Raw genomic sequence first — 24,111 nt, 5'->3', positions numbered from 1 at the left:
AACAAGAAATGTATGGAGTGGTTGAAAAATGAGTATTAATGACTCCAACCTAATTGTGTGTAAACCTCCGACTTCAACTGTAGCTCACACATAAATACACACTTACCTAAAACAAGTCAACTGAATTCAATTATCCTTCAAGAACACACACCCAAACACCTATCACTAAGCTCACACACAAGCACACAGACAGTCTGCAGAGCCAAACCTATTCTGATGAAAATATCACAACTGCGAAGGCATTAAAAGATACCTCAGCCCTGCCTGACACTGTAACAGGTATGTTAATACACCTTGAAATGTAAGCATATTGTAGAGGGACGAAAGTGGAGCTATGAATTAAACAGGAATACTACACACTTCAGCTTTAGCTGTCAATGTACACATTCAAATAACAACTACTACAAGTGGCTGACAGTGGCTTTACACAAATGCAGTCTGACGTCACTACAGGTTACTGGTTAGATCTTCTCTGTGATCTAGACTCAGATAAGGCTTAATACTATTGACAAAAATGTTTCATTAAATCAAATTTGTCACATGCACCGAATAGAACAGGTATTTTGGCCCACTCCTCCAAACAGACCTTCTCCAGATCCTTCAGGTTTCGGGGCTGTCGCTGGGCAGTACGGACATTCAGCTCCCTCCAAAGATTTTCTATTGGGGTTCAGGTCTGGAGACTGGCTAGGCCACTCCAGGACCTTGAGATGCTTCTTAAGGAGCCACTCATTAGTTGCCCTGGCTGTGTGTTTCAGGTCGTTGTCATGCTGGAAGACCCAGCCACGACCCATCTTCAATGCTCTTACTGAGGGAAGGAGGTTGTTGGCCAAGATCTTGCGATACATGGCCCCATCCATCCTCCCCTCAATACAGTGCAGTCGTCCTGTCCCCTTTGCAGAAAAGCATCCCCAAAGAATGATGTTTCCACCTCCATGCTTCACGGTTGGAATGGTGTTCTTGGGGTTGTACTCATCCTTATTCTTCCTCCAAACACAGCGAGTGGAGTTTAGACCAAAAAGCTCTATTTTTGTCTCATCAGACCACATGACCTTCTCCCATTCCTCCTCTGGATCATCCAGATGGTAATTGGCAAACTTCAGACGAGCCTGGACATGCGCTGGCTTGAGCAGGGGGACCTTGCTTGCGCTGCAGGATTTTAATCCATGACTGCGTAGTGTGTTACTAATGGGTTTTCTTTGAAACTGTGGTCCCAGCTCTCTTCAGGTCATTGACCAGGTCCTGCCGTGTAGTTCTGGGCTGATCCCTCACCTTCCTCATGCTCATTGATGCCCCATGAGGTGAGATCTTGCATGGAGCCCCAGACCGAGGGTGATTGACCATCATCTTGAACTTCTTCCATTTTCTAATAATTGCACCAACAGTTGTTGCCTTCTCACCAATTGTCCTGTAGCCCATCCCAGCCTTGTGCAGATCTACAATTGTATCCCTGATGTCCTTAACCAGCTCTTTGGTCTTGGCCAATGTGGAGTCTGTTTGATTGAGTGTGTGGACAGGTGTCTTTTATACAGGTAACGAGTTCAAACAGGTGCAGTTAATACAGGTAATGAGTGGAGAACAGGAGGGCTTCTTAAAGAAAAACTAACAGGTCTGTGAGAGACGGAATTCTTACTGGTTGGTAGGTGATCAAATACTTATTTCATGCAATAAAATGCTAATTAATTACTTTAAATCATACAAATGTGATTTTCTGGATTTTTGTTTTAGATTCCGTCTCTCACAGCTGAAGTGTACCTATGATATAAATTACAGACCTCTACATGCTTTGTAAGTAGGAAAACCTGCAAAATTGGCAGTGTATCAAATACTTGTTCTCCCCACTGTATATGTAGGTTGGGGTAAAAGTGACTGGGCAATCAGGATAGATAATAAACTGAATAGCAGCAACGTATATGAAGTGTGAAGGTGTGTCTATGTGTGGCGTTAATATGGATGTGTGTGTGTGAGGGTATGTAGTGTGTGTTGGAGTGTCAGTGTAGTGTGACTGTGGGTAGAGTCCAGTGATTGTGCATAGAGCCAGTGCAAGAATGTCTGTGCAAAAAAAAAGCAGTTCAATGCAAATAGTCTGGGTAGCCATTTGATTAACTGTTCATCAATCTTATGGCTTGGGGGTAGAAGCTGTTCAGGAGTCTTTTGGTCCCAGACTTAGCGCTTCGGTACCGTTTGCCGTGTGGTAGCAGAGAGAACAGTCTATGACTTGGGTGGCTGGAGTATTTGACAATTTTTAGGGTCTTCCTCTGACACTCTGGCCCTGCATACTGTGCCGTATGCACTACCCTCTTTAGCGCCTTGCAGTCGGATGCTAAGTAGTTGCCATACCAAGTGGTGATGCAGCAAATCACGATGCTCACAATGGTGCAGCTGTAGAACTTTTTGAGGATCTGAGGGCCCATGCCAAATATTTTCAGGCTCCTGAGGGGGAAGAGGCGTTGTCGTGCCCTCTTCACGATTGTGTTGGTGTGTTTGGACCATGATAGGTCCTTAGTGATGTTGACACCAAGGAATTTGAAGCTCTCGGCCTGCTCCACTACAGCCCCGTCGATCAATGCATTTCAGTTCCACCCTTCTGTGTATTTATTCTGACTATATAGACTACCCACGTTCTGATCTTATCAGTGAATGAAAATGAGAAAGTACAAACGTATCATTATAGTGGTGTAAAGTACTTTAAAGTTTTAAATACTTTAAAGTACACTTTAGTAGTGTTTTGGGGTATCTGTACTTTACTATTTATATGTTGGACAACTTTTACTTCACTACATTCCTAAAGAAAATAATGTACTTTTTACTCCATACATTTTCCATGACACACCAAAGTACTCGTTACATTTTGAATGCTTAGCAGGACAGGAAAATGGTCGAATTCACACACTTATCAAGAGACCATCCGTTGTCATCTCTACTGCCTCTGATCTGGTGGACTGACTAAACGCAAATGCTTTGTTTGTAAATTATGTCTGAGTGTCCAAGTGTGCCCCTGGTAATCTGTAAATTAAAAAACATTGTGTCTTCTGGCTTGCTTAATATAAGACATTTTAAATGATTTATACTTTGTTTTACTTTTGATACTTAAGTATATTTAAAACCAAATTATTTTAGACTTTTACTCAAGTAGTATTTTACTAGGTGGCTTTCACTGGAGTCATTTTCTATATGGTGTCTTAACTTTTACTGAAGTATGACAATTAGGTACTTTTTCCACCACTGCTTTATTAACAGTGCCAAGAGCTATGTACAAAATAAAAACTGATTCATAAAAAAACTAGACATTTCTTTTCCACATTCACAAATAATCACAAATCTGTTTTCAACATTTACACAGCACTGGCTAACGCTACATAGCTAACTGAAAATCAATCACTCCATAACAGTTCATTCAGTAGCACGGACTGATGAAGCTAAATATTTGAATGCCTTGTGTGTAGCGATGTGTACTAGTGATGTTTAAGTAAATGTATATGTGAAGGCAAGGAAAATACTGTATCCTGTGTGTGTTTGTATTGATCTTCTGAACATTTGGCCATTGTAATGTAAGTTGTTTGGTGATGTGGCCTCTTCCCTCCACAGTACCTCAGTATGGGAGGTGAACAGTTCCACTGAATCAAAAGTGGTGCTGTTTCAAGAGTGGTATAGGTACAGTCGGCAGCACCTGATTCTGGAAAACAAAGGTCTGAATCCTGTTGAAAACCCAGAGGAAGATAAGCAACACACTGACGTACTGGATCCAGGCAAATTTGATCATCTCCCAGAACCCAGGCCGATAGGTGGAGGCTCAGTCAAGGAAATACTGTGTGTGTTTGGCAATAAAGAATCTAAATCATCATCATATTTGTCTTCCCTGCACTTGTAGGCCTAGACAAACTAAACATTCAATATAACATTAATACCAGTGCAAGAAATCATATAGACAAAGAGACAATAAGGAAAGTAAACATGAATGTCTGGCCTTTGAACTTGCCAAAGTATGTGCATTGTCAAACTGGTTAGGCAGCATCTAACACAAACAGAGAGAAAGGTATATTTTCACAAGTCTTTTCAATACACACACACACAGACACACAATAAAGGATATCTGACAACCTCCACTGGGTAGCGGACGTTAGCATTTATCTGGAAGGGAGTACCAGCAGCTCGACCCACAGTCCATACTGGACTTGGACAGGACAGAAACGTTGTCACTGTGTAAGGAAGGGGAAGTGTGAGAGTGAGAAACAGCATGCAAACACATGAGTGGGCTAATTACGTGTAATCAGATACAACTCAACAGTGATCAACTTATAGAAACATGGCAAATGAGAATTCCCACTTACAGTTTCTATCCTGATAGGATCCAATGACGTTGGCAAGATCATATGCGCTTGCAAACGGACTTGCTCCATCAATTACTGATACCTAGATTATAAATTAGACAATATAAGTCAAGAAGCACACAAAATATAAGTTAAGTACACAAAGCAGTATTTAAACATTGATTACCGGTTGTATCACTGCCTGGTATGGCAACTGCTTGGCCTCCGACCGCAAGGCACTACAGAGGGTAGTGTGTGTGGCCCAGTACATCATTGGGGCCAAGCTTCCTATCATCCAAGACCTCTATACCAGGTAGTGTCAGAGGAAGGCCCTAGTCATAGACTGTTGTCTCTAATACCGCACGGCAAGTGGTAGAGGAGCGCCAAGTCTAGGTCCAAAAGGCTTCTTACCAGCTTCTATCCCCAAGCCATAGGACTCCTGAACAGCTAATCAAAGTGTTACCCAGACCCCTTTTTATGCTTCTGCTACTCTATTTATTATCTAAGCATAGTCTCTTTAACTCTACCAAAAAGGTACAAATTTCCTCGACTAACTGGTGCCCCCGCACATTGACTCTGTACTGGTACCCCCTGTATATAGCCTCCACATTGACTCTGTACCGGTACCCCCTGTCTATAGCCTCCACATTGACTCTGTACCGGTACCCCCTGTATATAGCCTCCACATTGACTCTGTACCGGTACCCCCTGTATATAGCCTCCACATTGACTCTGTACCGGTACCCCCTGTATATAGCCTCCACATTGACTCTGTACCGGTACCCCCTGTATATAGCCTCCACATTGACTCTGTTCCGGTACCCCCTGTATATAGCCTCCACATTGACTCTGTACCGGTACCCCCTGTATATAGCCTCCACATTGACTCTGTACCGGTACCCCCTGTATATAGCCTCCACATTGACTCTGTACCGGTACCCCCTGTATGTAGCCTCCACATTGACTCTGTACCGGTACCCCCTGTATATAGCCTCCACATTGACTCTGTACCGGTACCCCCTGTATATAGCCTCCACATTGACTCTGTACCGGTACCCCCTGTATATAGCCTCCACATTGACTCTGTACCGGTACCCCCTGTATATAGCCTCCACATTGACTCTGTACCGGTACCCCCTGTATATAGCCTCCACATTGTTATTTTACTGTTGCCATTTAATTATTTGTTACTTTTATTTTTTTTTAAATGTACTTCTCTTTTTTACTTAAAACTAATTTTTCTTAAAACTTCTTGAAGCATTGTTGGTTAAGAGCTTGTAAGTAAGCATTTCACTGTAAGGCCTACACCTGTTGTATTCAGCGCATGTGACAAATACAATTTGATTTGATTAAGATTCCTGGACGTAAGGTTTGTCACTGTCATGACATATTCAGGTGCACTGAAGTATAACACCAATATTTGACTTTTGGGAGTAAATGCTTGTAGTGTCAATATTACAATGATGGAGCTTTGTTTAAGTGTATACTTTGTTATACAAACTGTTGGGGTGTATGTGTGTAAAGGATGTTACGCCACTTCCACCTGATTCGGCTATTACTGATGAACCCTGAAACGTCTTACCCAGTCGCACCCTCATAAATCTAGCTATTTGGCAGCACAAGTGGAGAAACTTCAGACTGCTGACTAAGCTTTATTACATGTGCTCATTGGAGTCCCAGCAGGAGTAGGTCAAAGTTGCCCCTACCACTAATACAGCGTCAGGTAACCTAATGGTTAATATAAAGATTGATAATTGGTAATTTTATTCTAAACCTGTGGTTAAGGGCCATGTCTACAATGAACAATACTTTTATGTGTTGTGTGTCTGAGAGAGATACAGAGAGAGAATGTGCCCTCACATTGTATACAGTGTGTAGACCACGGTGTGGAAGTGGGGTTCTCTGCTGGAGCCGCAGATCTCCACTGATGAAGAGCTGAGAGCCAGGAACTGAGGAGGAATGCTGCACAAAGGCCAGTGTCTGCATCACCACAGTGGACATTCTCTGTAAAGAGGGAAGAGAGACAGATGGAAGTGAAATACAAAAAGAGACTGTAGTAGTGAGAGGAACTGTATGGATGTAGTGAATGCATTGGACATTGTGTCGGACTGAATGGGGGGGGCGACGACATACAAACAGCTGGTAGGAGAAGGTGAGTAGTAGCTGGATGCTGTACACTTGTTCATCAGACCGAAGGGGAAGGTCAAGTCGGAATTTCAAACGGTCCAACTTCCCATCCTGATTCTGGTCTTCCTCTCGCACCTGCATTCACAACATTCCCAGAGATCAGTGAGTGATCTTTGTGTCACTTAAGAAGCACCATCTTAATAGTACTATTCATACTTACCGAGATAGAAGGAATTCTGAGGTTAGTCCCTTGCATGTTATTAAAATTGGGAAAGGTGCTCCACGCAACATAGTCACCACTAGTGCTTGTTGCTGCAATTATCAGAACCTGGTACTGGAACCGAACAACAGGTTGCTCTTCATATGTACTCCTCTTTACCCAGAACCCTAAATAGAGAAAAGGAATACCAGAATATTGTATCAAATCAAAGTGTCACCAACAACGAGAACATTTAGCTAAGGTTAACAACAGAGGATTTGCAACATACATTGATTTCAATTAGATAGCGATGATAGTGTCGAAAGGTTATCTTGCTGGAGTTCTATCACCTTGAGAAAGGTGCTAGCATAAACTGAATAATTCCATAACAAGCTATATAAAGATCGAGTTCAACTCGCGCTAGCTACCTAAGTAAAATATTTTGCAATTGACTGACGTTACCTTGGCTCCTGTAAGCAACCAGGAGGGGTGGGATGTAGGTGAGACACAAGACAATACCAAGAAACAACGTGGCTTTGGTGCAAACGCTTGTTTTGTATCTAATTGAAGCAGGGTGAGAATAGACTTCATAAAAAGCCATGACGAATAGTTTTTAGCAAGGGGTGTTGGCTAGAGTTAGTAGTAGCTACAAGGCTAATGTGGTTACTTTGCAAGAGAGGTCGTGGCGTTCCAACAGAAATATAGGGCTTGTAACCAGCTAGTAGCTAAATCCAAAAGCACAAGTCAGCTCTAGAAAAACAGTTGGCAGTATCACGTTTAGGAGGTCCTTACAGGAAATTGTTATTGACTTCGAATCGAATTCTCCAACAAGTCGCGCCACTTTGTCTTGCTAGCTTAAAACTACTTCCCGTTGTTTAGCGTTCAGAGGTTACCATGGCTGCAGCGGCTGATTTCCTGGCAACAAATCCTTGTTGTACCAAAGACTTTTTACAACTAAATCAAGATAGACCACGGGCTGTCATTTCCAATGTGAACACATTGGAGCGAGTCATAGTGGGCATACCAAGCAAGGCACCAGGTGGGCAGAGCCATGCATGAGCTAGCGAGATCCTATTGGCGCTTTCTAGGCACGTCTGCATATTCCGTTAGGGAATGCCTACTCTGAGAAGTGTGCATATGCAATAACTCAATTCGCCTTTGCGCTCCTAAACAACACATTTTTATTTTATTTTGCAAAGGGTCTATAAAGGTTCCACAAAACTATATTCATAACACATTCTAGTTTGGGGAACATAAAACTGTATTGAAATCAAATATTTAATCGATGAGAAAACGTGCAGAATATCGTCCAAAATCAATCTAGTTCCATCTTCTCCCAACGACGGCCAGTGGGCTTTCTCCCACTACCATATTTGGTAGTGAGTGGAAACGCAAAACGGATGCATCGGATGAAATATCTGTCTCATTGTTCTGTCTGTAGTTTTACAGTTGACAATCCCCCCCTCCCCGGACCCCTAAAGAATAGAAATGGTACAACCAGACAGTGACATCACCACCACCTCCTTGGGCTAGACAGGCGTTCGAAGGGTTGCTGCTACATTGTTTACATTTTAGTTGTTTTACATAAAATCGACAATAACCTGCCTGTTTACACCTTCAGATTTGAATTTCAACATCACGTCATAGCGCGAGGATTCTGCAAAAATGAAATGGATGTTTAAAGAGGATCATTCCCTCGGTAAAGGGATTTTAATTATGTCACATGTAATTGCCTGTGTTATCTCCTGTACAGATTTAGTTATCGGTTTTGAAGTGCCAAACTGATGATGGCATGAGCAGAATAGATTGCATGTGCCGTACGTTGAGCCACAAACACACAAATAAGGCTTGGAGCTTGAACAAAAGGTTAATATGGTGAATGTGTTCACGTACTGGCCTACAGGTTATTCGTAAGATAATGTATTTTGTAAACACCATCATAACTTTTACTCGAATCACAAGTAGGCCAACGTTACCCTCCCTGAACCTTACTTGTTCCCTTCAGTAATGCATATTATGCATGCATATTAAGGTCTTTAAGAATAGGGAACATAATAGCACACTATTTAATATATATATATATAAACAGCATTTATTAATGCAGGTTATTACATTGATAATTATTTTTTTAAAGAGACAAAATTGAGAGAGAGAACTGTCCCAACATATAAGCAGTTATAAACTAACAATTATCTGACGGAAAACGCCCATTTTGTCCCCCATTCCAAATGTGTTTTCATGTACTTTACACCATTTTCTTATTTTAATCTTATCACTTGATAAAGGATCTACTCAATTATGTCTAATTATAGGGCTTATATCTAGGCTAATGAAACTGACAGCATTGAACCTCCATGGAATCCTCACACTTATACTGTTTTCACATTATTGTGTCGAATCCGGTCCAAACTGTTCTGATCTGGCTTTGATATTTTCTTTTCACATAGTCCTTTTCAGCTTGGCATCTGTGGTGGGTGTGTAAACAGTCCAGTACCGCTCAGCTTGGCTGTACTTTGCTCACCTCAGTAGTTTGAAAAGGGTTCTAGTGTCATGCATGACATGGCATGGCTGCCAGAAACCAGCTGTATAATGGCAAAGGTTGAGCTCTAGTCTAGTAAATCTAACATGAACTCATATAGCTATCTAGATCATTACTATGTCTGAAACATTAGTTGAAAGTTGACAGACATATGTGTTGAGATACATGTATGTACAGTGCATTTGGAAAGTGTTCAGACCCCTTCCCTTTTTCCACATGTTGTTATGTTACAGCCTTATTCTAAAATGTATTAAATAAATAAAAATCCTCATCAATCCACACACAATACCCCACAATGACAAAGCGAAAACAGGTTTTTAGACATTTTTGCAGAACAGAAATACCTTATTTTACAAAGTATTCAGACCCTTTGCCAAGAGACTCAAGATTGAGCTCAGATGCATCCTGTTTCCATTCATCATCCTTGAGATGTTTCCACAACTTCATTGGAATCCACCTGTGGTAGATTCAATTGATTGGACATGATTGTAAGGCACACACCTGTCTATATAAGGTCCCACAGTTAATAGTTTATGTCAGAGCAAAAACCAAGCCATGAGGTCAAAGGAATTGTCCGTAGAGCTCGGAGACAGGATTGTGTCGAGGCACAGATCTGGGGAAGGGTACCAAATTATTTCTGCAGCGTTGAAGGTCCCCAAGCACACAGTGGCCTTCATTATTCTAAAGTGGAAGAAGTTTGGAACCACCAAGACTCTTCCTAGAGCTGGCCACCCGTCCAAACTGAGCAATCGGGGGAGAAGGGCCTTGGTCAGGGAGGTGACCAAGAACCCGATGGTCACTCAGACAGAGCTCCAAAATCCTCTGTGGAGATGGGAGAACCTTCCAAAAGGACAACCATCTCTACAGCACTCCACCAATCAGGCCTTTATGGTAGAGTGGCCAGACAGAAGCCAGTCCTTAGTAAAAGGCACATGACAGCCCGCTTGAAGTTTTACAAAAGGCACCCAACGGACTCTCAGACCATGAGAAACAAACCAAGATTGAAAGAAACCAAGATTGAACTCTGACCTGATTGCCAACTGTAACATCTGGAGGAAACCTGGCACCGATTTTTTTCAGCCGCAGGGACTGGGAGACTAGTCAGGATTGATGGAAAGATGAACGGTGCAAAGTACAGAGAGATCGTTGATGAAGACCTTCTCCAGAGTCCTCAGGACCTCAGAATGGGGTGAAAACAAGACAACACAGGAGTGGCTCCGGGACAAATACAGTGCCTTGCAAAAGTATTCGGCCCCCTTGAACTTTGCGACCTTTTGCCACATTTCAGGCTTCAAACATAAAGATAAAAAACTGTATTTTTTTGTGAAGAATCAACAACAAGTGGGACACAATCATGAAGTGGAACGACATTTATTGGATATTTCAAACTTTTTTAACAAATCAAAAACTGAAAAATTGGCCGTGCAAAATTATTCAGCCCCCTTAAGTTAATACTTTGTAGCGCCACCTTTTGCTGCGATTACAGCTGTAAGTCGCTTGGGGTATGTCTCTATCAGTTTTGCACATCGAGAGACTGAATTTTTTTCCCATTCCTCCTTGCAAAACAGCTCGAGCTCAGTGAGGTTGGATGGAGAGCATTTGTGAACAGCAGTTTTCAGTTCTTTCCACAGATTCTCGATTGGATTCAGGTCTGGACTTTGACTTGGCCATTCTAACACCTGGATATGTTTATTTTTGAACCATTCCATTGTAGATTTTGCTTTATGTTTTGGATCATTGTCTTGTTGGAAGACAAATCTCCGTCCCAGTCTCAGGTCTTTTGCAGACTCCATCAGGTTTTCTTCCAGAATGGTCCTGTATTTGGCTCCATCCATCTTCCCATCAATTTTAACCATCTTCCCTGTCCCTGCTGAAGAAAAGCAGGCCCAAACCATGATGCTGCCACCACCATGTTTGACAGTGGGGATGGTGTGTTCAGCTGTGTTGCTTTTACGCCAAACATAACGTTTTGCATTGTTGCCAAAAAGTTCAATTTTGGTTTCATCTGACCAGAGCACCTTCTTCCACATGTTTGGTGTGTCTCCCAGGTGGCTTGTGGCAAACTTTAAACAACACTTTTTATGGATATCTTTAAGAAATGGCTTTCTTCTTGCCACTCTTCCATAAAGGCCAGATTTGTGCAATATACGACTGATTGTTGTCCTATGGACAGAGTCTCCCACCTCAGCTGTAGATCTCTGCAGTTCATCCAGAGTGATCATGGGCCTCTTGGCTGCATCTCTGATCAGTCTTCTCCTTGTATGAGCTGAAAGTTTAGAGGGACGGCCAGGTCTTGGTAGATTTGCAGTGGTCTGATACTCCTTCCATCTCAATATTATCGCTTGCACAGTGCTCCTTGGGATGTTTAAAGCTTGGGAAATCTTTTTGTATCCAAATCCGGCTTTAAACTTCTTCACAACAGTATCTCGGACCTGCCTGGTGTGTTCCTTGTTCTTCATGATGCTCTCTGCGCTTTTAACGAACCTCTGAGACTATCACAGTGCAGGTGCATTTATACGGAGACTTGATTACACACATGTGGATTGTATTTATCATCATTAGTCATTTAGGTCAACATTGGATCATTCAGAGATCCTCACATCCTCAAAAAAGTTTTAAATATCCAATAAATGTCGTTCCACTTCATGATTGTGTCCCACTTGTTGTTGATTCTTCACAAAAAAATACAGTTTTATATCTTTATGTTTGAAGCCTGAAATGTGGCAAAAGGTCGCAAAGTTCAAGGGGGCCAAATACTTTCGCAAGGCACTGTAACTGTTCAGCGACGCTCCCCATCTAACCTGACAGCTTGAGAGGATCTGCAGATAAGAAACTCCCCAAATACAAGTGAGGCTGTAATCGCTGCCAAAGGTGCTTTAACAAAGTACTGAGTAAAAGGTCTGAATATTTATGTAAATGTGATATTTCAGTTTTACATTTTTTATACATTTGTAAACATTTCTAAAAAACTGTTTTTGCTTTGTCATTTTGGGGTATTGTGTGTAGAATGATGAGGGGGAAAAACAATTTAATACATTTTAGATTAAGGTTGTAACGTAACAAAATGTGGAAAACGTTAAGGGATCTGAATACTTTCCAAATGCACTGTATTGGCATTGCACATTGCTTCCACATGGAATGCTTAAAACAAGTGTGTTCCCTCACATCATCAGTAGAACATATCCAAAATGACTCTATTACTACCTACTATTACTGTTTACTGTGCTGTCTCAGTCTTCTGTTTATCTGCTGTCTTAAGTGAATGGAGGTAAATGTATGAGCTGTGGAAAGGAATTTCCTTTTAGGAGGACAATAAATCTATCTAATCTAATGTAAGTAGCTATATCATGCCACTACCTATGCCTGTGCATCTAATCCTACTTTTTTCTTCTCTTTCTCAGAACACCGATGTGTGGAGTCTGCCAAAATACGCAACAAATATCCTGACAGGGTACCGGTGAGTGAGTGAAAGGGATTGACCTAGGGGTTAGAGTGTTTTCCGGTGTTAGTGTCTATGCACCCTCAGCCTGAAACAACCGGATGCATCCGGTTTTCAGCTGAAATGGAAAGCTAAAGCTAGTCTGTGACGCAACTTCTGCTTTTCATGTGCCGGTACTTTGGCAACTAGTACGTTTTAAAAAATCTCCCGCTTTGGCCTGGATGTGTTAATGTGTAGTTCATACATGCATAATCTATAAGCAGAATTACTGTTTTACCTCAATTAAATCAAATCAAATTTTATTTGTCACATACACATGGTTAGCAGATGTTAATGCGAGTGTAGCGAAATGCTTGTGCTTCTAGTTCCGACAATGCAGTAATAACCAACAAGTAATCTAGCTAACAATTCCAAAACCACTACCTTATAGACACAAGTGTAAGGGGATAAAGAATATGTACATGAATACACTGCTCAAAAAAATAAAGGGAACACTAAAATAACACATCCTAGATCTGAATGAATGAAATATTCTTATTAAATACTTTTTTCTTTACATAGCTGAATGTGCTGACAACAAAATCACACAAACATTATCAATGGAAATCAAATGTATCAACCCATGGAGGTCTGGATTTGGAGTCACACTCAAAATTAAAGTGGAAAACCACACTACAGGCTGATCCAACTTTGATGTAATGTCCTTAAAACAAGTCAAAATGAGGCTCAGTAGTGTGTGTGGCCTCCACGTGCCTGTATGACCTCCCTACAACGCCTGGGAATGCTCCTGATGAGGTGGCGGATGGTCTCCTTAGGGATCTCCTCCCAGACCTGGACTAAAGCATCTGCCAACTCCTGGACAGTCTGTGGTGCAACGTGGCGTTTGTGGATGGAGTGAGACATGATGTCCCAGATGTGCTCAATTGGATTCAGGTCTGGGGAATAGGCGGGCCAGTCCATAGCATCAATGCCTTCCTCTTGCAGGAACTGCTGACACACTCCAGCCACATGAGGTCTAGCATTGTCTTGCATTAGGAGGAACCCAGGGCCAACCGCACCAGCATATGGCCTCACAAGGGGTCTGAGGATCTCATTTTGGTACCTAATGGCAGTCAGGCTACCTCTGGCGAGCACATGGAGGGCTGTGCGGCCCCCCATAGAAATGCTACCCCACACCATGACTGAGCCACCGCCAAACTGGTCATGCTGGAGGATGTTGCAGGCAGCAGAACGTTCTCCACGTCATCTCCAGACTCTGTCACGTCTGTCACATGTGCTCATTGTGAACCTGCTTTCATCTGTGAAGAGCACAGGGCGCCAGTGGCGAATTTGCCAATCTTGGTTTTCTCTGGCAAATGCCAAACGTCCTGCACGATGTTGGGCTGTAAGCACAACCCCCACCTGTGGACGTCGGGCCCTCATACCACCCTCATGGAGTCTATTTCTGACCGTTTGAGCAGACACATGCACATTTGTGGCCTGCTGGAGGTCATTTTGCAGGGCTCTGGCAGTGCTCCTCCTTGCGCAAAGGCGGGGGTAGCGGTCCTGCTGCTGGGTTGTTGCCCTCCTACGGCCTCCTCCACGTCTCCTGATGTACTGACCTGTCTCCTGGTAGCGCCTCCATGCTCTGGACACTACGCTGACAGACACAGCAAACCTTCTTGCCACAGCTCGCATTGATGTTCCATCCTGGATGAGCTGCACTACCTGAGCCACTTGTGTGGGTTGTAGACTCCGTCTCATGCTACCACTAGAGTGAAAGCACCAGCAGCATTCAAAAGTGACCAAAACATCTGCCAGGAAGCATAAGAACTGAGAAGTGGTCTGTGGTCACCACCTGCAGAACCACTCTTTTATTGGGGGTGTCTTGCTAATTGCCTATAATTTCCACCTGTTGTCTATTCCATTTGCACAACAGCATGTGAAATGTATTGTCAATCAGTGTTGCTTCCTAAGTGGACAGTTTGATTTCACAGAAGTGTGATTGACTTGGAGTTACATTGTGTTGTTTAAGTGTTCCCTTTATTTTTTTGAGCAGTGTATATATGAATGAGTGATGGTACAGAGCGGCATAGGCAAGATACAGTAGATGGTATTGAGTGCAGTATATACATATGAGATGAGTATGTAAACAAAGTGGCATAGTTAAAGTGGCTAGTGATACATGTATTACATAAAGATGCAGTAGATGATATAGAGTACAGTATATACGTATACGTATGAGATGAATAATGTAGGGTATGTAAACATTATATTAGGTAGCATTGTTTAAAGTGGCTAGTGATATATTTTACATCATTTTCCATCAATTCCCATTATTAAAGTGGCTGGAGTTGAGTCAGTGTGTTGGCAGCAGCCACTCAATGTTAGTGGTGGCTGTTTAACAGTCTGATGGCCTTGAGATAGAAGCTGTTTTTCAGTCTCTCGGTCCCAGCTTTGATGCACCTGTACTGACCTCGTCTTCTGGATGATAGCGGGGTGAACAGGCAGTGGCTCGGGTGGTTGTTGTCCTTGATGATCTTTTTGGCCTTCCTGTGACATCGGGTGGTGTAGGTGTCCTGGAGGGCAGGTAGTTTGCCCCCGGTGATGCGTTGTTCAGACCTCACTACCCTCTGGAGAGCCTTACGGTTGTGGGCGGAGCAGTTGCCGTATCAGGCGGTGATACAGCCCGACAGGATGCTCTCGATTGTGCATCTGTAGAAGTTTGTGAGTGCTTTTGGTGACAAGCCAAATTTCTTCAGCCTCCTGAGGTTGAAGAGGCGCTGCTGCGCCTTCTTCACGATGCTGTCTGTGTGGGTGGACCAATTCAGTTTGTCTGTGATGTGTACGCCGAGGAACTTAAAACTTACTACCCTCTCCACTACTGTTCCATCGATGTGGATAGGGGGGTGTTCCCTCTGCTGTTTCCTGAAGTCCACAATCATCTCCTTAGTTTTGTTGACGTTGAGTGTGAGGTTGTTTTCCTGACACCACACTCCGAGGGCCCTCACCTCCTCCCTGTAGGCCGTCTCGTCGTTGTTGGTAATCAAGCCTACCACTGTTGTGTCGTCCGCAAACTTGATGATTGAGTTGGAGGCGTGCGTGCCCACGCAGTCGTGGGTGAACAGGGAGTACAGGAAAGGGCTCAGAACGCACCCTTGTGGGGCCCGAGTGTTGAGGATCAGCGGGGTGGAGATGTTGTTGCCTACCCTCACCACCTGGGGGCGGCCCGTCAGGAAGTCCAGTACCCAGTTGCACAGGGCGGGGTCGAGACCCAGGGTCTCGAGCTTGATGACGAGCTTGGAGGGCACTATGGTGTTAAATGCCGAGCTGTAGTCGATGAACAGCATTCTCACATAGGTATTCCTCTTGTCCAGATGGGTTAGGGCAGTGTGCAGTGTGGTTGAGATTGCGTCGTCTGTGGACCTATTTGGGCGGTAAGCAAATTGGAGTGGGTCTAGGGTGTCAGGTAGGGTGGAGGTGATATGGTCCTTGACTAGTCTCTCAAAGCACTTCATGATGACGGAAGTGAGTGCTACGTGGCGGTAGTTGTTTAGCTCAGTTACCTTAGCTTTCTTGGGAACAGGAACAATGGTGGCCCTCTTGAAGCATGTGGGAACAACAGACTGGGATAGTGATTGATTGAATATGTCCGTAAACACACCAGCCAGCTGGTCTGCGCATGCTCTGAGGGCGCGGCTGGGGATTCCGTCTGGGCCTGCAGCCTTGCGAGGGTTTACACGTTTAAATGTTTTCCTCGCGTTGGCTGCAGTGAAGGAGAGTCTGCATGTTTTAGTTGCGGGCCTTGTCAGTGGCACTGTATTGTCCTCAAAGCGGGCAAAAAAGTGATTTAGTCTGCCAGGGAGCAAGACATCCTGGTCCGTGATGGGGCTGGTTTTCTTTTTGTAATCCGTGATTGACTGTAGACCCTGCCACATACCTCTTGTGTCTGAGCCGTTGAATTGAGATTCTACTTTGTCTCTATACTGACGCTTAGCTTGTTTGATTGCCTTGCGGAGGGAATAGTTACACTGTTTGTATTCGGTCATGTTTCCGGTCACCTTGCCCTGATTAAAAGCAGTGGTTCGCGCTTTCAGTTTCACGCGAATGCTGCCATCAATCCACGGTTTCTGGTTTGGGAATGTTTTAATCGTTGCTATGGGAACGACATCTTCAACGCATGTTCTAATGACCTCGCTCACCGAATCAGCGTATTCGTCAATGTTGTTGTCTGACGCAATACGAAACATATCCCAGTCCACGTGATGGAAGCAATCTTGGAGTGTGGAATCAGATTGGTCGGACCAGCGTTGAACAGACCTCAGCTCGGGAGCTTCTTGTTTTAGTTTCTGTCTGTAGGTAGGGATCAACAAAATGGAGTCGTGGTCAGCTTTTCCGAAAGGAGAACGGGGCAGGGCCTCATATGCGTCGCAGAAGTTAGAATATGAATGATCCAAGGTTTTTCCAGCCCTGGTTGCGCAATCGATATGCTGATACAATTTAGGGAGTCTTGTTTTCAGATTAGCCTTGTTAAAATCCCCAGCTACAATGAATGCAGCCTCCGGATATATGGATTCCAGTATGCAAAGAGTCAAATAAAGTTTGTTCAGAGCCATCGATGTGTCTGCTTGGGGGGGAATATATACGGCTGTGATTATAATCGAAGAGAATTCCCTTGGCAGATAATGCGGTCGGCATTTGATTGTGAGGAATTCTAAATCAGGTGAACAGAAGGACTTGAGTTCCTGTATGTTGTTGTGGCCACACCACGTCACGTTAACCATGAAGCATACGCCCCCGCCCCTCTTCTTACCAGAAACATGTTTGTTTCTGTCGGCGCGATGCGCGGAGAAACCAGCTGGTTGCACCGACTCCGATAGCGTCTCTCCAGTGAGCCATGTTTCTGTGAAGCAAAGAACGTTACAGTCTCTGATGTCCCTCTGGAATGCTACCCTTGCTCGGATTTCATCAACCTTGTTGTCAAGACACTGGACATTGGCGAGAAGAATGCTAGGGAGTGGTGCACGATGTGCCCGTCTCCGGAGTCTGACCAGAAGACCGCTTCATTTCCCCCTTTTACGAAGTCGTTTTTTTGGGTCGCCGGCTGGGATCCATTCCGTTGTCCGGGGTGAAAGGCAGAACACAGGATCCGCTTCGCGAAAGTCATATTCTTGGTTGTACTGATGGTGAGTTGACGCTGCTCTTATGTTCAGTAGTTCTTCTCGACTGTATGTAATGAAACCTAAGATGACCTGGGGTACCAATGTAAGAAATAACACGTAAAAAAACAAAAAAACTGCATAGTTTCCTAGGAACGCGAAGCGAGGAGGCCATCTCTGTCGGCGCCTATTCTGCATAGACACAAAATACCTAGTTTGAAGGCTGTGCATCGCCAATTACCCTACATTTACCTCCACAGGCCAGCCACCTAGCAATTCGAGTTTCAGCCAAGGAGGTTCAGCCCCTCGCCAATTAACTGACAGCTAGGAAGTAGAGCAAGAGAGAGAGAGAGAGAGCAATGACGTGGTGCACATATCTGCACATTTGTGAAGTAGTACGCAATTTTTGGGACCACTTTTGGCTCGTGGGCGCTACTTTCAAAACTACTGGCTAAAAAGTATACACAAGTTCTGGAGAATATCTTTAACAAGGTGACATTCCATCTTAACTCCTCATCCACATATACTGGATTGGTTGAACAGCACAGAAGAGAACATCAGACCGTTTTTTTTCTCGTCAAGACCTGAAAGAAAGAAATGCTGTATTTATTTTACGCCTTGTGCTGGGGAGAAAAAAAGGCCATTCTAAAATATGCAGTTTTGTCACACAACAAAATGCCACAGATGTCTCAAATTTTGAAGGAGCGTGCAATTGCAATTCTGACTTCTGGAATGTCCACCAGAGATGTTGCCAGAGAATTTAATGTAACTCAGTAAAATCGTTGAAATTGTTACATGTTGCATTTATATTTATGTTCAGTATAGTTATAGTTGATAAATTATTATTATTTATTCATTGTTGTGTCATTTTTACCCCCTTTTTCTCCCCATTTTCATGATTACAATCTTGTCTCATCCCTGCAACTCCCCAACTGGCTTGGGAGAGGTGAAGGTTGAGTCATGTATCCTCTGAAACATGACCCGCCAAGCCGCGCTTCTTAAAACACTCGCACGCTTAACCCGGAAGCCAGCTCCACCGATGTGTTGGAGGAAACACTGTTCGACTGACGACCGAAGTCAGCCTGCAAGTGCCTGGCCCGGCCCGCCACAAGGAGACCAATTCACACGCTCCCTCAAAACATCTGTGGCATTGTGTTGTGTGACAAAACTGTACCTTTTATTGTCCTCAGCACAAGGTGCACCTGTGTAATGATCATGCTGTTTAATCAGCTTCTTGATATACCACACCAGTCAGGTGGATGAATTACCTTGGCAAAGGAGAAATCCTTACTAACAGGGATGTAAAGTCAAATTTGTGCACAAAATTTGAGCGAAATAAGATTTTTGTGCATATGGAAAATGTATGAGATATTTTATTTTAGCTCACAAAACATGGGACCAACAATTTACATGTTGCGTTTTATATTTTTGCTCAGTATAAATACTGCACTCTGTCCCACAAAACATATTTGCTAGATTCATGATAGTGTTGTTAGAAGAAGCAAAGGAATGTGAACTTCAAAACATGATGTTGTTTTATTGGAAATTGTAGCTGTTGTTTGTTGGTAAGTAATTCTTCTTCTAACTTCTGACTTGATTTACTGCAGCTAGAAAGAGATCAGTTGATGACTTCTAAAAACAGCTTTATCTACAGATTGGTAGATGCTATTCCTAATCCATTTAGGGGAAGTAGGGGAAGATTTCATACCATCTATGCTTTTGTCTGACTTGTTGGGGGAGTGGTCAAAATGGCAATTGTTTGCAAGGAAGTTTGTCGAGGATTGATGCTAGGGCTTTTGCTTCGCAAGCCCCACAACAATTAATTTGAAGAATTTATCTGCATGGTATGTTTTGTTGGCTAGCTAGCCAGACAGTTTTATAGGAATTCTTCACCCCCCAAAAATGTAATTAACTGCCAATATGCCAACATTCTGTTCAAACAATACAGTCAATCCATAATCATACACTGGCTGAAGTCAGTTGACGAAAGGACTTAGACAAGTTGTACATTTAAGAAGTACTGATATTGTGTCATATAATAGCACAAACATTTATGTCTGTTTACTTGTATTTTAGAGGCTGTTTATACAGAAAATGTGTATAAAACCCATATAAACTGAACTTAATTATATGACAATATTGTAGGTCGACAATAATTATTTTACACAATTTCTTCTATTTTACATGCCTTACTTTTATTTTCCTGCACAAGTAAAATCAGGAAGTGCATAACTGACGCCTCTACTGCCATTCATTCCAAGTAGACTGGTCTGGATTTTTCCCTGCCATTTTCACCCCCTTCTGTAACTTTTAGGATTGATGGCATAGCCCCTCTAGTAATGTAATAGGATTTCTATAGGCGGTTTCACATATCCCTTTTATGATCCAGATCCTGGAGCGTTTTATAACCTGATCCGCGCTATAAAGCATGTATGAAATGCAAACAAACCCTGCCTGAAACGAATCCTGGACCTGGTTGAGTAGCGGGTCCAAGATCCAGGACCAGAGAGACCCTGTTCTACACCTGTTTTAATGTGTTATATGTCAATGTACAAAAAGGTCGTTATTGGAACGATGTACCTGGCTGAATAAATATTAAATAAATAAAATATTGAGCACACTGGATTGTGTAAAATCTCTGGAATGTTTGTTTTTGGCTGTGCGTACATCTTAACACAAAAGGATGTTATACGTCATATCCCTGTTGGTGTGTGTGTGTGTGTGTGTGTGTTTAAATATGTTATTAATCTGCTTCTCAGGTGATAGTGGAGAAAGTGTCTGGCTCACAGATAGTGGACATCGACAAGAGAAAATACTTGGTCCCTTCTGACATCACAGTGGCCCAGTTCATGTGGATCATCAGGAAGCGCATCCAGCTGCCCTCGGAGAAAGCTATTTTTCTCTTTGTTGACAAAACTGTTCCCCAGTCCAGGTGAGATTAAATTGATTTAATTGGAGGAAGGGGTGGGGCTGTGAGTAGTATTTCTCAAAACACTAGATGAGTCCTGAGTGCATTGTTGTTCACTCTGTCCCAATGATTCTACCGTGTTATACAACCATCCACATTTTACTTTTTGTCTTCAAGAACTGTTGCATTCTTAGACCAGCCTAGGTTTCATCCCATGTGGTCGCTATGTGCATTTGTTTGTGTCCATCTCTGTAACGAAAGACAATGAACCTTCAGTTTCAGTCTCTGTTAAATCAATCTCCCTGTGAAAGAGAGTATAGCCACACCAATCTCCTTCACTTACACCTGATCTTGGTTAATACAGAACTAAAATCTCACGTAATTTGATCAGACATTATGTTACGTAGTCTGCCAACAAGAAATGACTTTCACGTAATCACACCTACAAATCTACCCCAATCACACTCTCTCTAGCTGGGTCTGATTGTGAGTACTATCTGTCAAAAACCTGTAAAATACATATACCTACCAATGCATTATGTGGGTAGACTGTACACATGATTATGGGGTTTGACTGATTAAACCTTGAAATTAGATTCTTAAAAACTCAGCTTCCTTGTTTATCTATAGACAATACCATTCTGATGTAAGATAACATTTTTGAACAGATCACGGGTGACTCAGATATCAGATGAGGTCCTGAATGTTTATTGTATGTATTGGAGGAACCTTGATTTTCAGCTTATAGTATGGCCACGCGAGACTAATAGAGGAGTATGTTCATGCATTTGTGTTCTGAGTTCGACATTTGTCTGGTTGGACGATGTATCTGTTTTAAATCTTTGTGTGTTCTGGAAAATGTATGTTCAAAATGTGACCAATGTCTTTCTCTATCCTGCAGTCTGACAATGGGACAGCTATATGAGAAAGAGAGAGATGGGGATGGCTTTCTGTACATGGCGTACAGTGGCGAGAACACATTTGGTTTCTAGGCCTTCACACAAAGTTGAGTTGACACAACCCTTGCATCCTACTTGACCCAATCATCCCATTGTTTCTTGCAGACAAGCTTGATTGTATCGCTATCATAATAGAGAAAGATGTGTGGAAGAAGTGTGTTAGAAACCTCAACATTAATCATGCATTTCTATTACTAGTATCACTCATACCATATTATATTGAAACTATAAATTGTACGTTTGATTACTTTCAGGTAAAGAATGTTGTTGCATTATTATTAGCAGTTTAACATATTAATGTCAGCTATGATATACAGTAATAACGGTTTTGTTTTAATTGATCAATGTTGTTTGATCTGTTTATTATCTTTAAAGATGATATATACTGTACCAATCTTTTGAATATATGAAAGGTAAGGTAGCTTGATGACCAATAAAAACACATGAAATGGCTCTTATTCTCTGTACTCATTCAAAACAACAATTGAATTTTCTTAACAGAAAAATATTTGCGGATGCATATATCATTCTGGACACATACAGGAGCAAAGACTGTCACACATACTGTATATATTGACTCAGATCTCATGAACATATCTACCACTTTTCCGCATTCCACTTTGCCACATTCCTCAAAGCTCTCCATAGACACATGAAACTAGAATTGAAATAATCATAATTAAGACAAAGCAACCAAAAGGGCTAGGAGGGGACACTGACCATGTGAGCTCCAAACTCTTTTTAAACTCAGGTCTTTGCATGTCCTGACAAAATTGGCCATTGCTTCCTTGGCTCATCTACAAGTACAATAATGCTTCATGACATTGTATGGCTGTGTGCTTTCTCCTGTGTTTGAATGTCCCTCTAAAATCACACAGCATTATGGACAAACCGGTCTCTCAGTCCCTTGTTGCTGTGTCGTGCTGTGCTTAAGTGAAACAGCAGCAGGTTTAGGTCACTGCGGAGCCACAGTGAGAAGGCCTCTGAGCGCAGCTGCAGCCAGGCCTGCTGGTATGACAGAGCCGCCTGCTAGTAGTCCCAGTACATCTGGACCCAGCTAACAATTCTAGGGAGGGAGAACATTTTTGTAATGTTACCCGTAGTATTCCCCTAATGTTTGAGTCTACAGTTTTCCGTTAGTTAGGGGGACATTCTATCTATAGCTAGGTTTCCATCCAGTTGGCGAGAGATTTTCATGAAAATATTCTAAAATACACATAAAAAAATTTTCCCACCAGAGATGTGTTTCCATCAAATTGACTGGTTGCGAATAAAGGGCTGTGCGTGATGATGTAGTGCACATAAAAATACCTTTCGTGGTTAAATTCCCATTTACTGAATAAAAAATACAAGTTAAATGGGTTACCATCACATTTTAAACTCTTTTGATGGTTTTCTCACAAAACATGTTGCATTATATAGTGAGTGTGCCCCTGCTGGTATTGGCACGTGCGCTCTAGCCAACCGCTCACAGATACAATGCGGGTATAGCCTACATGATGAGATTATTAAGGACAAATGAGCTAAAATGTTATTTGTCAAATGGCAGGCCAAGCCTCGATGATCATGTCATGACCAAAATTAGACTCAATATGTATTGGAAAGGGAGATACCTAGTCTGTTGCAGAACTGAATGCATTCAACCAAAATGTGTCTTCCGCATTTATCCCAACGCCATTTATCCCAACAGCAGAACAGCAGAATTTTCCACCTTCCTGGCTCGGGCATTCAAACCAGCAACCTTTCAGTTACTGGCCCAATGTTCTTAACGAGCTCATCGCCTTGCACTTTCACCACCCTGGGAAGTTCATCATAACTTATTTAATCTGTAGCTTAATAAACTGCATGGTTTCCCAGTGCAGCTTGGCAGGGTCGTGTTTCGGAGGACACATGGTTCTCGACCTCCTCCTCTTCCGAGTCCGTACGAGAGTTGCAGCGATGGGACAAGACTGTAACTACCAATTGGATATCACAGAATTGGGGAGAAAAAGTCAAACGTGTGGAGTGTGACTCCAAGTTTACTTCGATATGATGGTTATTATATCAATATTTGCGCATAAAAGCATTTCAACCGACATTTCTCACATAATTAATTTCACTGACATCAAAAGATCTCACCTTGTCTAGTGTATTTTGTTTTGTCGACATTTGGAAAGTTTACCGAAATGTTCTGTTTTCATCAGGCCTGTCATTAAATGTTTGTTATTTGATCCCACATGTACTTTGCTCGCATAAAAAGGTTGGATGATAACCTGGTTTATGTTAGCAAAAACCTTCTGAGAACCTTTTTAGCATGTCTTGTCATTAGGGTAATATTCCATCAATGTCCCACCAAATATCACAGAAAATGGTTGACATGTCCTCGGAATATAAGATATTAATGTTCCAAACACATTTCATGAGAACGTTGCAAGAATATTCATTTGTCTAATTTTCTATGGGGTTAGGAGAATGTTCCATCAACGTTCCACCAAACATGGTTGCCATATTTTCAG

The 24,111-nt window shown here is 42.5% G+C and overlaps 2 protein-coding genes across 2 annotated transcripts; one reads left to right on the top strand and one right to left on the bottom strand.

Annotated features, from left to right (window-relative positions):
* Nucleotides 1–3,208: 3,208 nt before the first annotated feature.
* Nucleotides 3,209–7,644, bottom strand: tmem231 (transmembrane protein 231). The gene is made up of 7 exons (XM_021594723.2): nt 7,096–7,644; nt 6,655–6,821; nt 6,441–6,569; nt 6,168–6,311; nt 4,329–4,410; nt 4,091–4,196; nt 3,209–3,782 (listed from the first exon to the last, which is right to left on the bottom strand). The coding sequence occupies exons 1-7, from the start codon at nt 7,232–7,234 to the stop codon at nt 3,620–3,622; spliced, it is 930 nt and encodes a 309-aa protein (XP_021450398.2). The 5' UTR covers nt 7,235–7,644; the 3' UTR covers nt 3,209–3,619.
* A 586-nt stretch (nt 7,645–8,230) lies between these two features.
* gbrl2 (Gamma-aminobutyric acid receptor-associated protein-like 2) lies at nt 8,231–22,006 on the top strand. Its single transcript, NM_001165109.1, is given in 4 exon segments — nt 8,231–8,332; nt 12,574–12,629; nt 20,509–20,681; nt 21,559–22,006. Coding segments are annotated over 4 exon segments (354 nt in total). The 5' UTR covers nt 8,231–8,298; the 3' UTR covers nt 21,650–22,006.
* Nucleotides 22,007–24,111: the final 2,105 nt, after the last annotated feature.

This window comes from Oncorhynchus mykiss, chromosome 1 (genome assembly GCF_013265735.2).
Source record: "Oncorhynchus mykiss isolate Arlee chromosome 1, USDA_OmykA_1.1, whole genome shotgun sequence".
In the NCBI taxonomy this organism is placed as follows: Eukaryota; Metazoa; Chordata; class Actinopteri; order Salmoniformes; family Salmonidae; genus Oncorhynchus; species Oncorhynchus mykiss.
This window is presented reverse-complemented; position numbering and strand designations above follow the sequence as displayed.

Bases quoted from the DNA above. Each gene is read 5' to 3' on its own strand.
- tmem231 (XM_021594723.2), bottom strand. From the start codon at position 7,234: ATGGCTTTTTATGAAGTCTATTCTCACCCTGCTTCAATTAGATACAAA. The intron at 6,570-6,654 runs GTAAGTATGAAT...TTGTGAATGCAG, and splicing joins TCAGAATTCCTTCTATCTCG to GTGCGAGAGGAAGACCAGAA. The intron at 4,197-4,328 runs GTAAGTGGGAAT...TTCCTTACACAG, and splicing joins ATCCTATCAGGATAGAAACT to TGACAACGTTTCTGTCCTGT.